Below are 19,446 nucleotides of genomic sequence, written 5' to 3' on the forward strand. Positions count from 1 at the left end.
ACATGGCAAGAACCACTCTAATTCAGAATTGATCTTTCCACCAATTCAGTGGAATTGCCACTGTTTTACTGTGAAAGAGTAACCACCAATACCCTGCAATACAAATTCTTAAAGTCCATACCTCCACGTGATTCCAAACGTTGGTCTTGGGGACGGGTAAGGCATATATCCAAGGCAGGCTTTGCGTGTGTAATTAAAACAAGGGACCTCTCGGATGCCTCCTCTTCTGGCCAACTTTTTTAAGTCATCATTGGGCAAAACAAATATACTCTTTTTGCTGCTCTTAGTTACAAATTTCCTATAGGATGGCAGAGCCTGTTCCAGAACGGGCTTTTTGGGCCTTTGAAAAATTTCATCAGCTTCACTTTATCTTTTGTAGAATATTCCTTGCTCACAGTCATGGAAGTGACTAAGGTGCCTCCTGCAGTGGTGAGCGAGTCGGTTACATGTCGTCGTGACCACGGTTTACTGTGTTCCTTCACGAGATGACGTCAACGTTACTGTCGGAAATGGGTGTGTCAGCTTGGTTACAGTGGTGGTGGTGGTGGTGTTACGGTGGACACATGCACAGTTCTCTGCGGAGGACACTAATGCTGGTTTATCTTCCTGAGAGGCCGTTTCTGCCACTGAAAATACCCTTTTTGACTCTGTTGGCAATGGGTACGACGTGGTGGTGGTAAACTTCTGTGGATCAACCGTTTTTTCTTATTCGCTTTCTCCATTGAACATCCTCAACTCTGTCTACCGGTAGGACCAATTCTGATCAAGAAAATCACTACTGAGGCATAGATTCCCTCTTCAGAAGTGAACAGGTGAAAGGAGTACTTCCTTAATCCTCTGAGTTTCAAGTCCTCCATACTTTCTACTTGATTCAGGATGACCGCTTTCTTTACAGGACAGTGGAGATCGTGGAGAGGTGGCGGTCGTTGGGATACCCTCTGGCTCTCTTAGCGGAATGTAAGCTTTTCACTGGTACTCTTGCATGGTCTGTAGGTCACTTTGGAGGAGAAGTTTTCTCCAGCCTCTCTAGGGGTTCACTATCAGCATCCGAAGAATCAGTACGCAAGACCTTGTATCCGAGTTAAGTTCTCATTCAATCTTCATGGTGACGTCTCCATTCATAAATGGCTTTACAGCTGGTTCTCTCACCGGTGGATGGTTTTGAATCATGATCGGCGGATTGTTTTAGTGACATTATTAGCCTTGGTTCCGGCGTCATCAGCTCCTGCCTTACTATCAGGGATCTCCTTCAAACAGTCATCCTTTGAAAATATTTTAAGTTCACTGTTTTGCCATTAATGTGAAATGCAGTTGATTTTTCTTTCTCTTTCTTCTCTGTTTCCCCATTTTCGTTATTTTTTTGTCAGTATTATTCTTCAGAATTACCTGATCATGACATTTATTGACCAGACTTGCTCTGAGTTCTTTCCTTGACTTGGCTTCTCCCCATTAGCTTCAGTCATCTTAGGGTGTTAGGCATATTCGTCACTGGCTTTTACCTTGGACTCCGAAGTCTGGTTTCTTCAGGATACTTTTCAGAAAGTAACTCAGTTTTCAAATGTTTTTGGACTTTCAAAAACTGGTTCATGATACTCTCTTTTCCTGCAGTCGGGAATATTTTCATTGATACTCTGAGCAATCTCATCCTCCTCTTCTTTCTCTCGAGTGGGCCCCGTCTCAGAACTTTTGTCCAAAGTGCTGTTAGTTTCTGAGGCATGCACCAGTTCCCTAGGTTTTTCTTTAAGGCTGTTGTTCCAGGGGTAGTCAGAACACCTCTGTCGTAGGTGCTTCGAGTTTCCGTCATCTGGGAGGGGCTTTCGGGTTCACCCTGAGAGCGGCGGCGTTGGGCTCTTCCTCTGACTGTTTTTCATTCTTACACTCCAACCTACTTGATTCCTCTAGACTGATGGGCTGGGTTTTATCCTCACTTTTTTTAGTTTTAAAACTTCCTGCTCCTGACCTTTATCAGAAACTACTGGCTCAGAAAAGCCCTCATTTGGGTCATAACCCAACAGAGCTATGTTTTGGAAGGTCTGGACCTGAAAACTGATCGGAGACTTCGTCTGAAAGCTTACCTGTGTGAGGCAAAGTGGTCTCAACAGGATCACCTGAATTGATATCGGAAGACTGGTTATTTTGTGAACATGTCTGAATCAAACCTTCAGTTTTGTTACTACTTGAATGTTGGGTTTTTTCTTCATTCAGGTCGGTCTGACTCCCTTCTTTTGTTTCATCAATACCTGGGATTCAGGAGTGCTCTTGAAGGAACCTAAAGAGGTTTTCCCAAGGATTTTAACACCAGTTTCCAATTTTATCTTTTCAAGCCTTTGCTTTCCTCCAGTGTAAACTGTTTAACTCTCCTTTCAAGCAGTCCATCTAATTTGGATGATTTTACTTTCTTTGGTAGCTAGTCCTTAGATGAAGACCTTCACTGACATTTATCAAATCACTTGGAAGAGAACTTTCCTCACTTGGAAAGGGGGATTCGCTCTTCACTTCATCTACCTCCATAGGTTCTTCCTTGATAGGTTATCATTTTCAAATGAGCACTTTGTTTTTCCTCTGTGAAGAAAAAAAAATACTAATCAACATGCTTTGATACATTAGCCAACCTAGACACACAGAAATACCCAGCTTATGAAAATGAGATAAATAAATTTTAAAAACTCTTTACAGCTCATCAACATGTTAGTGGAAGAATGTGTAAAATACCTTTTTCTTCCACAGGAACTAAATCTGAAGAATTCACATCAACTTTTGGCTTTTCTTCGACCACTGTAGTCTCCTTTTAGCTTGGCTTTTCTTCTCTGAAGGTTCGGAAGTTTTTCTCCAGTTTGTACTATTCTTGTGAAGTCTCTGAAACATCTTCTTTGCTCTTTTGAACATCATTCTCTATTTTTACTTTTGTTGGACTTTTTCTTTTATCCAATTCACACTGATTTTCACCACTTTCACTATCTTCTGCTGGAGAGAGAAAATACTTTATTATTAGCTGAATTTCAGAGATTTTTTACAATTTCACAAATTTACCCTTCCTCCAACCTCTGTTCTGCAGCTCTCTAGATAGAGGCGCGGCCTTTAACCTTAAAAAGAGTCTAGTCTCATAGTCTGTATAGAGTAGGAGCACCTATAACATGGCAGCTGTATTCTTGGAAAACTCTGCTTCATGAAAAGCTGTCCTGAGTCACTGAGCCAGTAGGAAATAGATAATTTAGTTTTTTGGCTCTCATTTGGATGAGAATTAAAGAACAGTACATTCTTAGTGGGCAACAGTATTTATATGAAGGATACTCCTATGAGGTGGATGTTCACCTATCAAAGAGGGTGACAAAGAGGGCTGAAAAACCTTTTTGAGCCGACTGCAATCAATTACTTATATATACTGATTATTATGGTGTGTGGAACATTGTGGGAGAGAACAGTATAAGAGAGTTGGTAAACACGTTCCCTGGCCACAGGAGCTTACAGTCTAGAGGGGGAATAACTTTTAAGTATGATCCATCCTGTGGGCTTTCACATGTAAGACAGCCTGGGGATGGACTGAATGGGAGTGACTGAAAATTCTTCCCCCTTTTTCCTTCTGTGGTTGCACTGCCCTCCACCACTTAGCTTGTTAAAGTGACAATTTGAGAGTTGCAGAAAGCAGGTCAGGGGAAGTGGGAGGGGAAAGAAATATACAGAGCGGAGCACAAAATGGGTGGAGAGAGAAGCAGGGAATGACAAATGTGGAAGGCCACTGTAAGGCTGCTGGAAAGGAAAATGGATGGAGAACACAAAGAGAAAGAGGGAGATGGAGATAAAAAGTAGGAGGAGAAGAGATGGACTTAAAATTCAGCAAATGCAAAGATGGGGTGACAAAATAAAATGCCTAGAGAAGAGAAAAAGGATGAAAATTAAACTACAGAGATTACAGAGAAGGGTGGCTGAAAAACCAGAAGAGGAAATGGAAGAGAAAATCAGAGAGGGTGGGGAAGGGGAGAAAACTACAGGTAAGTGGCTAAACCCAATCAAAAACCCCACACTAAGAAAGAACAAGGGGAGGAGAAAATTTTTAAAAAGGCAAAAATTAGATACAGTTGCAAATTTCAAAATAATATACACAACAATTTAGGACAGAACGAAGCAATTTTCCTATTCTACACATGAGCAGGGAATGGGCCTTCCAACTCTGTTGGATCTTACTCTCCCAAGCACTTAATACAGTGCTCTGCGCCTAGTTAACCTTCAATACCACTGATTGATTTATATGGACAAAAGGCAAAATGCAGAGATTCTTTTCCTTGCCTTTATGCATTAGACATATTTGGGAAATGATTTCCCTGGAAAATGAAAATGCTTTCATTTTTGTCTAATGCGCTGTTTAAACTGATCATTTAGAAAATATTTCTGTTTTTCATTTAAAGTTCCCAACTGGATTTTATTCAATTTAATTCAGCCATCAATCAAAAAACCTAATCTAATAACCATGATTGCTTTCTGATATCCATCAACTCTTACAATCAGAAAGGCCTTGATTTCGATGAACTTATTTCTTAAATCTCTGAGAAATTTTTCCCTACTGCGCCACCGGACATTGGTGTGTAGTAAAAGGACTATACATTCAACTTCTTTTTCTTGTAGGTGAGCAACCAAAGAGGGGCCTCTGTGGGCTCCTGGTCCACTGGCAAGACTTTGAACACACTCTCCAATTCAGCATTTTGCACCACGGACCCTGCTGATCAATTTTGCAATGACAACTATGGGAATGTTAAAGGGCCCTAGGTAAATTGCGCTTTTGAATGATGAGGATGGGTGGGGGGAGGTGAGGGCAGAGGAAAGCAATTACAATACAGTGGAAGCTTCAAGGGTGGGTGGCTTGTGGTTTCCCAGTGGGCTTGTAAGTATGCATTGTTGGCAGCAGGCAGAGATTTCAATTCCGAAAGCTCTGCCTTGTGCAATTAACTTTTGGCTGGATGGTTATTTTTATTTCTCTGGTGAATTGGCTATAGTGGCTCTGAAAAAATGAAGTAAAGGTAGACCTGCAGGGGCTGGATCACACTGAAAGAATACCGTCAAAGGAACTAACTGGGCCCGATGAGTTACACACACTAAAGCAATGATAATTCTGTAAGAGCTACCTAATCTCTCTGTCAAAGCTCCACTAACTGCGGTTCAACCTTTATAGGGATTCTACTATTATGATCATTCTGTCACCTAATCAGTTCCCCCTTCTGGAGTTCCCTTTACTGGCGATTTAGCCCTGGCATGGCAAATACTTTTATAATAGAGTGAAACTTGTTTACTCTCCTGTGAAGGTCTCTTACTGCATAGTCTCCCAGACTACTTTTACTCCTTGGGGGGGGCTGTCTCAATCTATGGAGCCATTTAATACATACCCTCCAGATTTACAGCAAATACAGCTGTTGATTTCAATTTGAGGATTGGTAGATTGTGCTTCAGCGTTCAAACTCGATGGGATTGCAATGTGTGGGGTCCTAAGACTACCTGGAAGGGTAAGCAGCTCTTCATCTTCCGCTTTCACAATGCCAAGAAAGAAAAGACCCAACCGGTGGAATAAAGCCCAGTCAAAGTGGTTTCCAGGTCCTGGATGTCTGAGCATCCCTCATTTACGGGCTTCTGGGATGACGTGTTTGTGTGCAGATCTTTCTGTCTTGCAAGCCTTGGGTGTTTGCATAGAGCTGCGCTTCCTTCAGGTATGTGCTGTGCTTACTTGCCTGCCTCGTTCTCTGCCTGCCTTTTGAAATCTCAAAGGAAAGTGCCCTTTGAGATTTGGGAAGTGCCAAAGTCTTCCAAGTGGACAAGGAGCCCACAGGGAAGTAATGCTGCGGCTCTTGGGTGTTCAAGAATAATTCACTTCACTGAGGCTGTTGTTAACTACAATGTTAAAGAAAAGCATCCTCCTTTAAGCTTACTTTGCTTTACTTGGAAAAAGAGGGAGGAAGCTGGGTTACAGGGATATAGAACTACAGACCTACATCTTCAGGGAATCCCTTAATATCTCAAAAATTGAGACGTGTGAGGTGTCAGCTTGCCTGTCATTTTATTTAAGGGAGTAAGAAACGAAATGGAGAATTTCCATTATACTTTACTGATCCGTTAATTTAATAATAAAAATAGAACAGAAATAAATCATGCTTTGAATATCTGCTAAAATGAATGTTAATGAGGATATTACTAAAATAAACAAATATGAAAAAGTGACTTTTCAACAGGAAAAATATTTTCAGTTACTTACCTTCTAGCATTTTTCTGTAATTCACATTAGTATTTCCTGGTAATTTAGGCACAAACCTATAAACATGTGTTTTACTGATCCAGCTCCAACCACCATAACCCGTTACTCGATATTCTTCTCCTTTTTGTTTCCAAACCTGTTTATTTTTTGGGGGGGGGGGGGGGGTAGAAAGGAAATCAAAATGATCAAGTGACAAATGAATTGCTTGCAACATATATTTCACACTCTAAAATAATCTTTGTCATAACTAAGGCCTAATTTGCCATTTTTGAAATAGATAAAATCACCAACAGCTAAAATTCAAAATTTTTTTTAAATGACTGCCTGAGGGACTTCTACTGGGGGTGTGAGAGGAGAATGTGGCAGAAAATCCCAGGGAACTAGATGGAGAGTCAAGTTCCTTCCTGAGTGACAGAAAATGGATAACGGGACCAAAAATAACAATATGAAGATTGCCAATTCCTTTGTGGCTTTGCCATAGGTGAGTGGGCAACAGTCTTCTGCCCACATCTAAAATCCTTTGTACTTAATCTGCAATTATTCCAACAACTTCATTGCCCTACAGAATGGAATGGGAAATGTTTTGCACGACAGTATCTCATTCTGTCCAAGCAGCATTTCCCGGCATGATACATCAAAAAGCCAATAAAATGTAAAATGCTACTTGCTCCCAGGAATACTGACCAAAGTATGACAACAAAAACTAAAGGAATGTTCATATTCAAAGTCAAATCCAAGAAACAGTTAACGGAATTTTAAGAACCTAAAATGCCAAAATACCTGATGCTTGATTGGAAATGTATATTTCACCCACGTAGCCTGTTGCATTGTTTCTTCCTCCTCTTGTTTTCTCTCCTTTTTTTTTACCTTCTCCTTTTCTTCTCTTTCAATTGATGTCATTCTGTGTAATCTAAAGGCGCACATGAATTAGTGGACTTCTAAGTTCTGAAAAATCAGCATTTGTTCAGTTCTTCCATGTACATGTATTCTAATAAGAGAATAATTCTTTGGATACATACTCCCAAAAATGTTTTACCCATTATAACTAATGCTGGGGTCCCACAGCTGCCTCAGAGACTCTGTTTTAGAGCAATAGTTTTCAAATAATATTTTTCTGAGGTCACCAATGTAATGTCCATGATATTTTAGGCTTGTATCTTTTAAAACCTGGTGAAACCCATAAAAATTCTGCAGGGGACCATAGCGTTCTCCTCTTCTCAAGATACCCTTCGGCACCCTCTCTGTCAATCCCTGATGGGCCCTTCCTCACACTAGTTTCATTCAATCGTATTTATTGAGCACTTACTGTGTGCACAGCACTGTACTAAGCACTACCCCCTCCCTTTTTCTAAGCCCTCTTAGTGACTTTCTTGGCTACTCCAGGTGCCACTTTGGTTTTGTTTTGAAGTCTGAATTTATTGAATACATACTCAACTTGTATTCTCCTAAACACTCTGCACATCGGCTACATGACAGAAAGTCACCGGAATTCATGGTTGGTGGCTTTGAGTAGAAGGCATCTTGCAAGCAAAAAGTAATGAAAATACACACAAAAAAGACATCTTCAATTAGAATGCTGATGATTTTGATTTTATTTTGTCTGGGGTCCTACCAAAATGACATGGTAGCCACCATAACTCACTACCTGTAAGAACACCCTTTTTGGGAATTTTATAGTTATTACCTAAATCACTGGCCACATTTTATTAGGAGATGTCCTTCAATGGGAAGAATTTTTCTACAGAAAATTCTACCTTGGGGCCAAATACTCAGGAAGCAAACAAAATTTACCAGGATTGTACTGGGCAGATAGGACATAAAGACTGCTGGAGTCATACCCTCAATCTCATCTCTAAATCCACTCTAGAAAATTTGACATCAGTTTATGACAGTCCTCAATCCAGCAGTCTAGGATAGGATAAGCCTGGGAGGGGAGTATAAAGCCAAGCGCTCCCCTAGATAACAATTGTCAATTAGGGGTGGGCCCAACTGCATTTGGGGAACAGCGAAGGCAATCTCAGAAGAAAAAAACTGCCTTGACTGCACAGTTTCAACCTATTGCTAATTTTTAGTCTTCTTGTGAAAAACTGTGACAGTTAAAAACTAGGGTTAAATCTCCTTCATGTTTATTATCCAGTTGAGATAATACCCACACCTTTCCAGAACAGCAAAACTTTATCATCTAATCATGAGGTTTGCCCCATGGTTAGGAAACGCAAGAAAATCAATCATCAAAAGACTTAATAATTCATCAGAGATGAAAAAAGGTTCAAAACAACCACTACAGGATTCTTGTTGCTTATCATTGGCTCTATTTTAGACTTCCTATTAAATACATCTAGAGGCAGGATCTAGATTTTTAAAATTTCGAGAAACTATAAAGCTAATTAGGAAATGAGATACATTTTAAGTTGCAACACCCAAGAGGGCTTTGGAACCAAAAGTTCTTACCTTTATTATAACTTCCATTACTGTCAACTCATTGTTACAAATGGGATTAAATGATTCACACTGCACATTCCCAAAAACTGTCTTACCTGGTATGTCCCAGGGATTCTCGCCATATCGGCAGCATGACAACTGGTTTAATTGCACACTCCAAAATGGCCAAGGCTAGTGCAAATTCTCTAGGCTTACTACACATCTGAACAGCCTTAATCCAGTTTGACCTACAGTGAAAAACATGACAAGCTGTTCTACATTATTCTGCAAACACAGCATTCCTAGGCCACAAAAAGAGGGTCACATCATAGCCTTGGTTAGTACGGTTAGCAAAAATAACACCTTGACCCAAAATTTCCATTTCTTCAACACGTTAACCAAAAGGCCCAGGTCTACAGAGGGGACAATCCATTCAAGAAACTCAAAATAAAGTTACCTACTTCTCTGGAAGGCCCACTACGACTTCCCCTAGCCCTCGGTGATCCAGCCTGATTTAACACAATTTGCAGTTGGTGACTTAGGTTTCTAAGTTGATTTGAATTTGCTTTACCTGTGCGAGGCCCAGTTGGGATGAAGGAATGATGCTGGGATGTTGTTCTCTAGCTGGATGATAGTTAACCTCAAAGTGGATATGGTAAGAACTTTGGACCCATGTACTGAACCATTCCATTTGAACTCTCCAGCTGGAGTCAGACAAAATTTATGTGAGAGATGTCGTCTCTTATCATGGTCCTCTCTGTGCTGGTGCTTGTTCAGTGCAAATGAATTGGTGGTGTACTGATTGTGATAAACGCGATACTTCCCCTCTTGACCTAGCTTGAAAAAGTTGTTGATATTTCCTTTCATCACGACTTCCTTCTTGGCATTCAACTTGGAAATTTCTCCTTGGGAGTTAACCACCAGGACCTTGCCAAGAAAACAGAGGTCAACAAAATAATTAATTGATAAATATTATTTCCTCTCAACAACTTGCTGCTATAAATTCCAAGCTACCCTATCACTAGAGTAAGAGATTGGCAACAACAGTCAATCCACCAGTGATAGTGAACTTTTTAAAGAACCGATGAATGGGTAAGATTTTGAGAACCAAAGATTAAACAGTTACATCTGAAATCAAGAACTTGCAAAGTAGCTCGCTATTACATACAAATAATTTATCTATGCTCAGTTCTTTTCGAGTGCATGTTTTCACTCTACTATTTAGATGAGATGCATGGTAGAATTAAGGATCATTTCTTGGGACAACTCATACCTTCCTAGATACAGGGCGATGTTGGAAATGGGATGAGTATACCTCAACACAGGTTTTCCTTAACATTGGGACCTAGAGAACAGCAACAACTAATTGATGAAAACAACCCAAATAAAAAGTAACATTCCTAGGTGTTCTCTATCTGATGATTTCAGTGTTCCTTCAGCATCCTTTTGGGGCTCTCCTCATATCGTCAAACCTACTGCCTTTCACATTATCATACCAGGACAGTGCACTGGGGCCTTGCCTTGATCAGATCCAACTCACACCTGATTGCGGGGAGCGCTGCACATATGCAACACCTTGCATAGGTGCAAAAAGTCCTGGGGCCTGAGCAGAGACAACACCGCCAAAGGGTATCAGGCAAACTGCAAACATACAAGTCCATACAACTGCAAACAATCAGTTTAGTTCTAGCTAAAAGATGAATAAGTGTTGGACTGAGTTTGGACATCAGACCCACTTGTCTTGGCTCTGTAATTTCAATCCATCCAGAGCTTTACAGGTGAGGGATGTTGAGAAGTGTTCCTGTCTGTGAGGTGTTTTGTGACTTCTGGACTAAAATGATTTACTATGAAGAAGAGGAGAGTACCATGGCCTAGTGGAAAGAGTGTGGGCCTGGGAGTGAGAGGATCTAATCCTGGCTCTGTCACTACCTTGCCACTAACTCAAGCAAGTCACTTAACTGCTCTACGCCTAAGTTTCCTCATCTGTAAACTGGGGATTCAATACCTGCTCTCCCTTCCCCTTTAGTCTGTGAGCCTCATGAGGAGGCAGGGACTGTCTGACATGATTATCCTCTATCTGCTCCAGCGCTTAGTACAGTGCTTGGCACATAGTAAGTGCTTAACAAACACCAATATTATCAGCCCAGACCTGGCCCCATCGGTTATTTTTGTTTGTTCATATGTTGGGTTGAATTAAGATTTCACAAAGCTAACGCAAGGAGCAAAACCAAGGACCAAGATCTTCCTAGACTGAGAAGGGGGTACTACTTACTATATGAGAAGCCACCGTAGTCCCACAAATAGGCTTGCAAAATTCACCATTTTATATAAATATATGAAATGGTATATTACACTATACCTAGAAACCAAAAATTTTTTTATCTTATACTTAATAAATACTAATCATAACATACCCTGAAGAAAATATTCCAATTTTAGAAACCGGGAAAGAGGCAGAGGAAAAAAAGGCTTTTCTAAGGCTATGGAAAGGATTCTGCCTCAACCCCACAGTCAAATTTGGCCCTGACAGCATACATGCCTTGGGGGTGGGGGAAAGTCGCTCATCTCTCCAATGGCCTTTTACATTACTCTGAGTTCAGAAGAAAATACAACGGTGCCATCAATAGCATTTCTTTATGGAAAAAGATATTTTCTATTTTGGGAAGAAATCACTTCTGACAGTCTCAGAAATGAAATGGATTTTACATGCGCAAGCACAGAGGTTTAAGCGATTAGGGGTGAACAGGCACCGACAGAGCAATTAAAATCAATAAGGTCTAGCATTGGTGTAATCTGGTGAGATCTTTTAAAGCATTCGCTGAGGCTAGTTAAAAAAGCAAGACACTTGTATATAGAATATCCGAAGGATGAATCACTGTCACTGTTGCAAAGAGAATAGAGTCTTTGTTTTTATTTCTGGGGTAGAATAGGCAGGTGGTTTGTGCTTCTTGTCAACTGAGCAAATTTTCATTTGGGAGTTTGGGCTTTGCTATATCGTCTCCCTAAAGTCGGATATGATCCGGATTTCAAATCACGAAAAGAACGGGGGTCCACAAAATCTCCAGAGGGAAGTCAACTCAGAAGGCTACTTAAATGTTACCATGAGGTGGAAATACAGATCATCAGCATTATTCCATATTCCTTAACGTCTTGATGAGAACGCACCTCCCTGCCTTCCTTAAATAATTTATTTGCTTCTTGAGCTGCTGCTGCAACCTGCTGGCTCTTCATCTGACTCAGCTTGCTGTCAGGATTTCGCAGTCTCGTGACCATACGGGTGGAGCCAGGGGTTCCTTTCCCCGCGCCTGGGGACTCGCTCCTCTCCCCGTTAGACTTCTCCGATTTGAAATCTCCTAGTGCCAAGAAATGAGCAATCAGAAACACTAAGAAGCGGACATCAGAAAAACGGACATCAACATGTATTAAAAATTCGCCTGTGAGCTTCTTAGCTCCTTTCTGGCAGCCGAGCAAGGGAAAGGGCCGATATGTCAGTCAGTGCTAACGGTCTCTAGGCATCCTCTCCTCTTATTCTCCAATATCCAATCCCTTTAGAGGAGGAGCGGAGAGTCTGGCTGGCAAGCGGAACTGTCCCACCATTTGTCACCTTCTGTAAGTGTGAATTCAAGGGCATGTTCCACACAATGCCTGCTCGCTTACCCAGCTCCTCTTGACTACAGGCAGGAAGTGGGGAGTCTCCTCTGACACTTTCAGAGTCATCCGACGGTTTAGTAAGCAGTTCACCCTGGGAAGAACTGAGCTCGCTGCCACCGTTGCTGTTTTCCATATTGGACGGGAATGGGATGACGGCTGTATCAGTACCAGTGTTGCTGTCACTTGTCTTGGAAGTTTCTTCTAGAAAATGAGAACAACGCGCTGTTAGATACGCAGTTCTACATCAAAAGAGGCAGATGTCAAAATAGGAGCTTAATTCTCTTTTAGGTTTTCACTACAAAGACGGTAAGAAAAGCCGGTAATGGATGAGTAAATGTTATGTATGGAAAAAGAAACTCAAGGATGCTTACGATTAATAGAAAAATTCAGCCTACAAAGGCTACAGTCACATGAAGCTTGGCATGAGGTAGAAACAACCAGAGGCACATGCAGTTTTTCATACAAAATATATAAAAATCCTTTCCTTCAAAATCAGACCAAGTAATGCTCATAAAAGTGTAACTTTGAGCCTCGTACTAAGCCTATAAAAAAGTGCTTCGCCCATCCTGCCAGTGTCTTATAACTCAAGTTCTGTTCATTAGTAAATTTTCTATTTTCAGCCAATATGGTCTTTAGATAAAATTAATGGTCTTTTTGCTCACTGGATCAGTTCAAGACAGAACATCTGTCAAGTGGACTAAAATAAAAGAATCACAAAATGTAGTGAATGCATCACAAAATGGACTATGAGTGCACTGGTTCCAGAGATGATTTCGTTTCGATCCCGTTCACTTCACCAGGTCCCAAAGGAGATTTTCATTCTTCCGCTAAGAAATTCAAATGTTCTGTTTAATATTAGACCTCAGGAGGAAAGTTATTTATTCCTAATTTTTTTCTACCTGCATTTTGAGATCTCAGCATTAAGTAGATTGAAAACCCTGTGTGTTTACTCTTAAGAGCATTTCCACACTCAACTCCAAAAACTGATTAGCACATTGATGAGGACACGCATGCGCAAAAAGACACATCATTACAAGGTGAGGTGTAGTTTAAAAAGAGATACATGTGAAAAGCCCACTCCTACACATTCAAAACCTAGGTCCTCTAACAGAAATCAACTCAGTGCCTAGAACGGTGCTCCAGTGCTTAAAACAGTGCTTGACACACAGTAAGCGCTTAACAAAGAACGCACCAAAAAATCATAAAAGATAAAGGAATTTCCCTCTGAGTTATCCACACTGTCATCACTAACATCAGTATTGATAATATAGTCATATTAAAATAGTTCTCAAAGTTAGACAAGAAAGGGTATTCAGAATCCAACAGTCACTGTACCCTTACCAGAGCTCAGCTCACTATGATACAACAGCAGATAATGAAGCCAAGAAATGAATCATACGCAGATAACAAATTTCCCATAAATCCTGCCTTTATTGTCCTCTGTGGCTAATATCTGGATTGATAAAATCCTGAAATTTAATTCCATAACTATACAGTTAAATGGAATAATGAAAAGGAATACTCAGGCTTTTGGGAAAGTCCTCCCCTTACGGAGAAGGATACTATGTGCTCTCTAAAACCGATACAATTTGTGGCTTTCACCCAATCCATTCCAACCTGAGAGAAACGACAGTTTGGAAAAGAACACTTTTCTCCCCTTGCAGATTCTGCTTCTTTACCATTCACAAAGTCCTTCTACTTTTCCTCCATTACGTTTTAGGCAACGGTTACCATTTGCAAATGAACAGTATGCTATAACTTAAGCATTTTCCAAGATTCATTCATTCAATCGTATTTACTGAGTGCTTACTGTGTGCAGACCACTGTACTAAGCACTTGGAATGTACAATTCGGCAACAGACGGAGACAATCCCTGCCCAACAATGGGCTCACAGTCTACAAGGGAGAGACAGACAGATAAACAAGTAGGCAAGATGACATCCAATTTCAAGACTGGAGTTCTGACAGTACGAATTCAAACTGGAAACTTGGATCTATGAACATTGGGCATTTGATATTCACCCCACCCTCAACCCCACAGCACCTGTTATATATTCTAGATAATATATAATATAATCATTTACATTTACATCTGTGTCCCTGTCTAGACTGTAAGCTCATTGTGGGCATTGTGTCTGCCAACTCTGTTGTACAGAACTCTCCCAAGTGCTTAGTACAATGCTCTGCACCTTGTAAGTGCTCAATAAATACCCCTGATGATGATCATGAACCTCCAAGTCCTGTCTCAACGCAAGCAGCGTGGCGCAGTGGAAAGAGCACGGGCTTTGGAGTCAGGACTCATGAGTTCGAATCCCAGCTCTGCCACTTGTCAGCTGTGTGACTGTGGGCAAGTCACTTAACTTCTCTGTGCCTCAGTTCCCTCATCTGTAAAATGGGGATTAAGACTGTGAGCCCCACGTGGGACAACCTGATTCCCCTGTGTTTACCCCAGCGCTTAGAACAGTGCTCTGCACAGAGTAAGCGCTTAACAAATACCAACATTATTATTATTAAGTCACTGCACTTTTCAAGCAATATTTCACATCTACTACCGTAATCTTTATTTCTTGTAGCATGTGCCCAAAACTACAAAATCAAGATCCACGGACAATTATTTTATGTTGTTCCAAAATAAGAAGTCACTTAAATCTTCACTCTCTCAGTATGAATAAAAAATTTAAAAGTGACTCTAGGCGTCACAAACTCTTTTCAGATATTAGGTTTCCAGCAGTGCTCACCACAGTGGAAAAAGGAGGCTGAGAGCTTTTTCTTCTAAGAATAAAAAGAGGAAACCAAGCCCATGCCAAAATATGAGACACAGAAAAATCAATAATCACTATGAACTTTCTGATTTGCAATTATGACCCAAAGAAAGTTGGAAGTGGTTTATCCTAAAGGACATCTGAATGGAATTAAAACCTGAGAATTTAGTTCACAGCAGCATATCCACGGGCTAGGGATGGTGATCACCCCAACATTACAACAGCATGGGACAGCAGCTTCCACCCTACGGGACACCCAGCCACTAGCCTCTGCTCCCTTTGGGTTCCAGAATGCACCAATCATCACACTTCTCTTAAAACAAAGTGGAAATAGAACAGTGGGTTGTCTTTTGGGAAACACATACCGCACTCTGGCACGATGGAGTGAGTCTCCGGAAGTCTGAAATAGAGCAACTTTCCTCCTACAGTTCTAAACCTCAGCCGTGGCAAAGACACTTGAAAATGAGTGTCTTTGTGAACAACACCGTGTACAACACATTTGTTGTCAACATGTTTTGTGGCCTCTATAGAGAGCCTTTTGGTAATACAGAAATCTTTCAGGGCCTTAGGAAACAGAAGGCTCTCACAGAAAATCAAATGAACTCTTTCTAGAAATTACTTAACCAAATCTCTCTAGTCATGAAAATTTTCGTACTGTTGAAGCTGTCAAAATGCTTTTAAAACTCATATTTTTTAGCAGAATAATAATTAGTAGGCCCTACATTCTGCACCTAACCTCTCTTGTAGGCAACTTCTTTACAAAACCAGAAAATTCCAAATTTTCCAACAGAGCATTTCAGAAGGAACTAAAATCACTCAGGAAAGTAAAGTGAGTTTTGCCCTCTTGTGGCATAGTCTCAACCCTACCAAATTCAGCCAAACCTAAAATCAAGCACAAACTAGAGTATAACTCCTCGGTTCCCAATCCCCTCATCTGGTTTCATGTGTTCCAGCAAATAAAGAAGAAGAAGATTCCTTCATTTTATTGCTTGTTTATACAAATCTACAGGAAAAGTGGAAGAAATAATGGTCCATTTGGAGTCTAAAATAATACAGCCATACAGATTCATTCTGCTTCCTTGCAGTGTGGGGCCTCTTTCTCTTAAACAGTATCCCTACCCTGGAATCCCATAAAAAATATTTGGGTCTTAACTAAAAAATGAAGGAAAACCACAAGTTCAGGATAAGATATTAGGAAATCAAGTTATTAGAAAACATAGCAAATTTTTTAAAAAATAGCAACTGCTGTACTATTCAGCTCTATATGAAATCCCATTCCCCACCAGATCCTCTTGAACCCCATTACCTATGTTTCAGAGGCAGCATGGCCTACTGGAAAGAGCATGAGCCTCGAAGTCAGAAGACAGGGGTTCTATTCCCAACTCCGCCGCATATCTGCTTTGCGACTTTGGGCAAGGCACCTAACTTCTCTGTGCCTCAGCTGTTTCGTCTACGCAGATGAGTCGTCTCCGACCCATTGCGATGCCATGGAACACATCTGTCCCACAACACCCCACCTCCATGTGCAATTGTTCTGGTAGTTTTCTTGGTGAAAACAGGGAAGAGGTTTACTATTGTTGCCTCCTTCCACATAGTCAACTTGAGTATCTGCGCTCTACTCGCATGCCGCTGTTGCCCAGCACAGGTGAGTTTTGACTTGTAGCAGATTGCCCTCCACTTGCTAGGCACTGCCCAAGCTAGGAATGGAATGGGTAGGCCTCGGCTTGACTCTCCCTCCCATAGTCGAGTCTGGTAGAGTACTGGAAACACTCCAGGTGCCACCCCGAGAGGGGGGTACCTCAGTTAGCTCATATGTAAAATGGGGATTAGGTCTGTGAGCCCCATTTAGGACAGGGACTGTGCCTGACTTGTTCGCCTTTTATCTTTCCCAGGGCTTACAACAGTGCTTGGCACACAGGAAGCACTTAAATACCACAATTATCGTTATTCATTATTATTATTATTTTGGTTGGAGTGCCTGCAGAAAGACCCACTGCTTTGTTGAATTTGAGTAGGTCTGAGTGGTATCCTGACTTTCCAAGCTAAGTCATCTGGGATCGCGAGAAACTATAACGTCGGTGCAGCGGCCCCAATTTTGCCTTCAAACCAAAATGGCATCAGAAGCAGCATGGTCTAGTGGATAAAGCTTGGGCCTGGAGGCCAAAGGACCTGAATTTTAAACCCAGTTCTGCCACTTTGTTGCTGTGTGACCCTGGGCAAGCCACTTAACTTCTCTGGGCCTGAGTTCCCTCAACTGCAAAATGAGGATTAAATACCTGTTCTAGCTCCCACTTCGACTGTGAGCCCCATGTAGGACAGGGACTGTGTTCAACCTGATTAACTCGTATCTACCCCAGTGCTTAGAACAGTTCTTAACACATAGTAATGTTTTTTATATGGAAACTATGAAAACAAACCACCAAGTAACAAAAAGAACCGTAAGCACAGAAACTCATAGTAAAAGCAGGACCTTCCAACAACCACCAATTAGTCTGTGTATCTTGTGAGATCTAGAGGGGTCAAAGATTGCAGCAAGTGGAATGATTGTGATATTACTAGACACTTTTAGTATTTTTTGAGAAGCAGTGTAGCCTAGTGGAAAGAGCATGGGCCTGGGAGTCAGAAGATCTGGGTTCTAATACCAGCTCTGCCCCTGGTCTGTTGCGTGAACTTGGGCAAGTTACTTAACTTCTCTGTGACTAAGTCTCCTCACCTGTAAAACCAGAATTAAATAATACTCACCCTCCTTAGCCTGTGAGCCCCATGTGGAACAGGGACTGTGCCCAACCTGACTAACCACCCCAGCACTTAGAACAGTGCTTGACATATAGTAGGTGCCTAACACTTAAAGACATTGAAAGACTACACCCCCCTTTTCCTCAGCTCCCCCTCCCCTCCGCATTGCCCCGAGTTGCTCTCTCTCCTCTACTCGTCTTTCCTGCTGCGGCACTTATGTACATATGTACATATCTGTAATTCTATTTATTTATATTAATGCCTGTTTACTTTTGACGTGTATGTATCTATAATTCTATTTATTTATATTGATGCCTTTTCACTTGTTCTGATGTCTGTCTCCCCACTTTTAGACCGTAAGCCTGGTGTGGGCGGGGACTGTCTTCATTGCTGAACTGTACTTTCAAGGCGCTTAGTACCGTGCTCTGCACACAGTAAGCGCTCAATAAATATGACAATGAATGAACACCCTAAGTATTATAATTATCCTTATCAAGAACACAATGAAGGCTCAAATACAACTTTCTCATGCTCACAGAGAAAAATCTAAATTCACTCATCAAACTTCCACGTTTTCTTCAAACTACTCAATTACCTCATCTGTAAAATGGGGATTAAGACTGTGAGCCAAGTGTCCAACTTGATTAGTCTGTATCTACCCCAGTGCCTAGTGAAGTGTCAGCACTTATTAAAGACCATTTAAAAAATACTACCTGCAAAATTAATCCTTATTTGGCTAAAATATTCCTGAGTGAGGAAAATAAATGATATTTTCAGTGGTTTAGGACAATTTCAATGGAAAGCAACTTTGAAATAGGAACCGCTAGGCTTTATCTTTTAAAGATAATTCTTTCAGAGACAAAGTAGGATTTCTTTTACTTCCTTAAAAAGAACTGCATAAGCACATGCAAACACAAAATTCTTTTTGTTAGTATTATGTATAGTATGTGACACTCAGCCATTAGTGTGTAACAGTGCTCAAAATCAAAAACACTGTAGGATGTTAACCACTATGGTGTATGATGAAGTGATAAAAGAGGATATCATTATTAAAAAAAAGTAGTCACAGGGAATGTCAAAAAGCATGGAGGGGCACACCAAGTTTCAGAACGGGTTGCAGGAATGTTATTCGATTCTGAATGTTAGGTGGCAACGCAGCAGTCAAGGATGGCACTGCCAGCAAGCAGCATAAATGAACACATACTATGAATGCTTGTTTTTAGTTGACAGCTGGGTCTTACTACTCAAGGGCAAGTTTCCTCCCTTTACAGAGGCATCGGTTGGTACACTGCCCTCTGTACCTGATGCATCCTGGGGGAGCTCAGATGCCACCTTCTCCTCTGCCACGTTGTTGCTATCATGGGTTTCTGAAGGACACCCAATTGTGCTCTTCCCTTCAGAGGGACTAGTCTCTCCTGCAGAAGCATCTGTGGTGCTGTCGCCCGTATTGGTTGCCACAGAGTTACCTTTATCTCCAAAGTCTGTTGGTTCTACAGTAAAATGTACAACAAAACTTTAAACAGCATCTCAAAATTTGCCTTAAGGTGATCACTGAACATATTCGGAGGAAGATCAAAAGCTGAAAGCTGAAGAAAAGATCAAATGATATCAACAAATCTGCTTACACTAGGATTGGTCTGC

General features: G+C 41.1%; 1 protein-coding gene across 1 annotated transcript in view; it reads right to left on the reverse strand.

The window, feature by feature from the left end:
* The window catches only part of BPTF (bromodomain PHD finger transcription factor), an 87,687-nt gene that overhangs the window by 31,808 nt on the left and 36,433 nt on the right, over window positions 1-19,446 (reverse strand). Inside the window, 23 exon segments of the mRNA XM_039914260.1 lie at window positions 103-348; window positions 351-446; window positions 448-946; window positions 999-1,056; window positions 1,059-1,152; window positions 1,155-1,288; window positions 1,291-1,362; window positions 1,365-1,430; window positions 1,433-1,514; window positions 1,548-1,820; window positions 2,005-2,228; window positions 2,231-2,335; window positions 2,338-2,403; window positions 2,406-2,530; window positions 2,713-2,730; window positions 2,841-2,961; window positions 6,236-6,371; window positions 7,016-7,145; window positions 8,773-8,904; window positions 9,228-9,583; window positions 11,822-12,009; window positions 12,314-12,508; window positions 19,107-19,295. Coding sequence (XP_039770194.1) covers window positions 103-348; window positions 351-446; window positions 448-946; window positions 999-1,056; window positions 1,059-1,152; window positions 1,155-1,288; window positions 1,291-1,362; window positions 1,365-1,430; window positions 1,433-1,514; window positions 1,548-1,820; window positions 2,005-2,228; window positions 2,231-2,335; window positions 2,338-2,403; window positions 2,406-2,530; window positions 2,713-2,730; window positions 2,841-2,961; window positions 6,236-6,371; window positions 7,016-7,145; window positions 8,773-8,904; window positions 9,228-9,583; window positions 11,822-12,009; window positions 12,314-12,508; window positions 19,107-19,295 — 3,605 coding nt within the window.

This window comes from Ornithorhynchus anatinus, chromosome 15 (genome assembly GCF_004115215.2).
Source record: "Ornithorhynchus anatinus isolate Pmale09 chromosome 15, mOrnAna1.pri.v4, whole genome shotgun sequence".
Taxonomy (NCBI): domain Eukaryota; kingdom Metazoa; phylum Chordata; class Mammalia; order Monotremata; family Ornithorhynchidae; genus Ornithorhynchus; species Ornithorhynchus anatinus.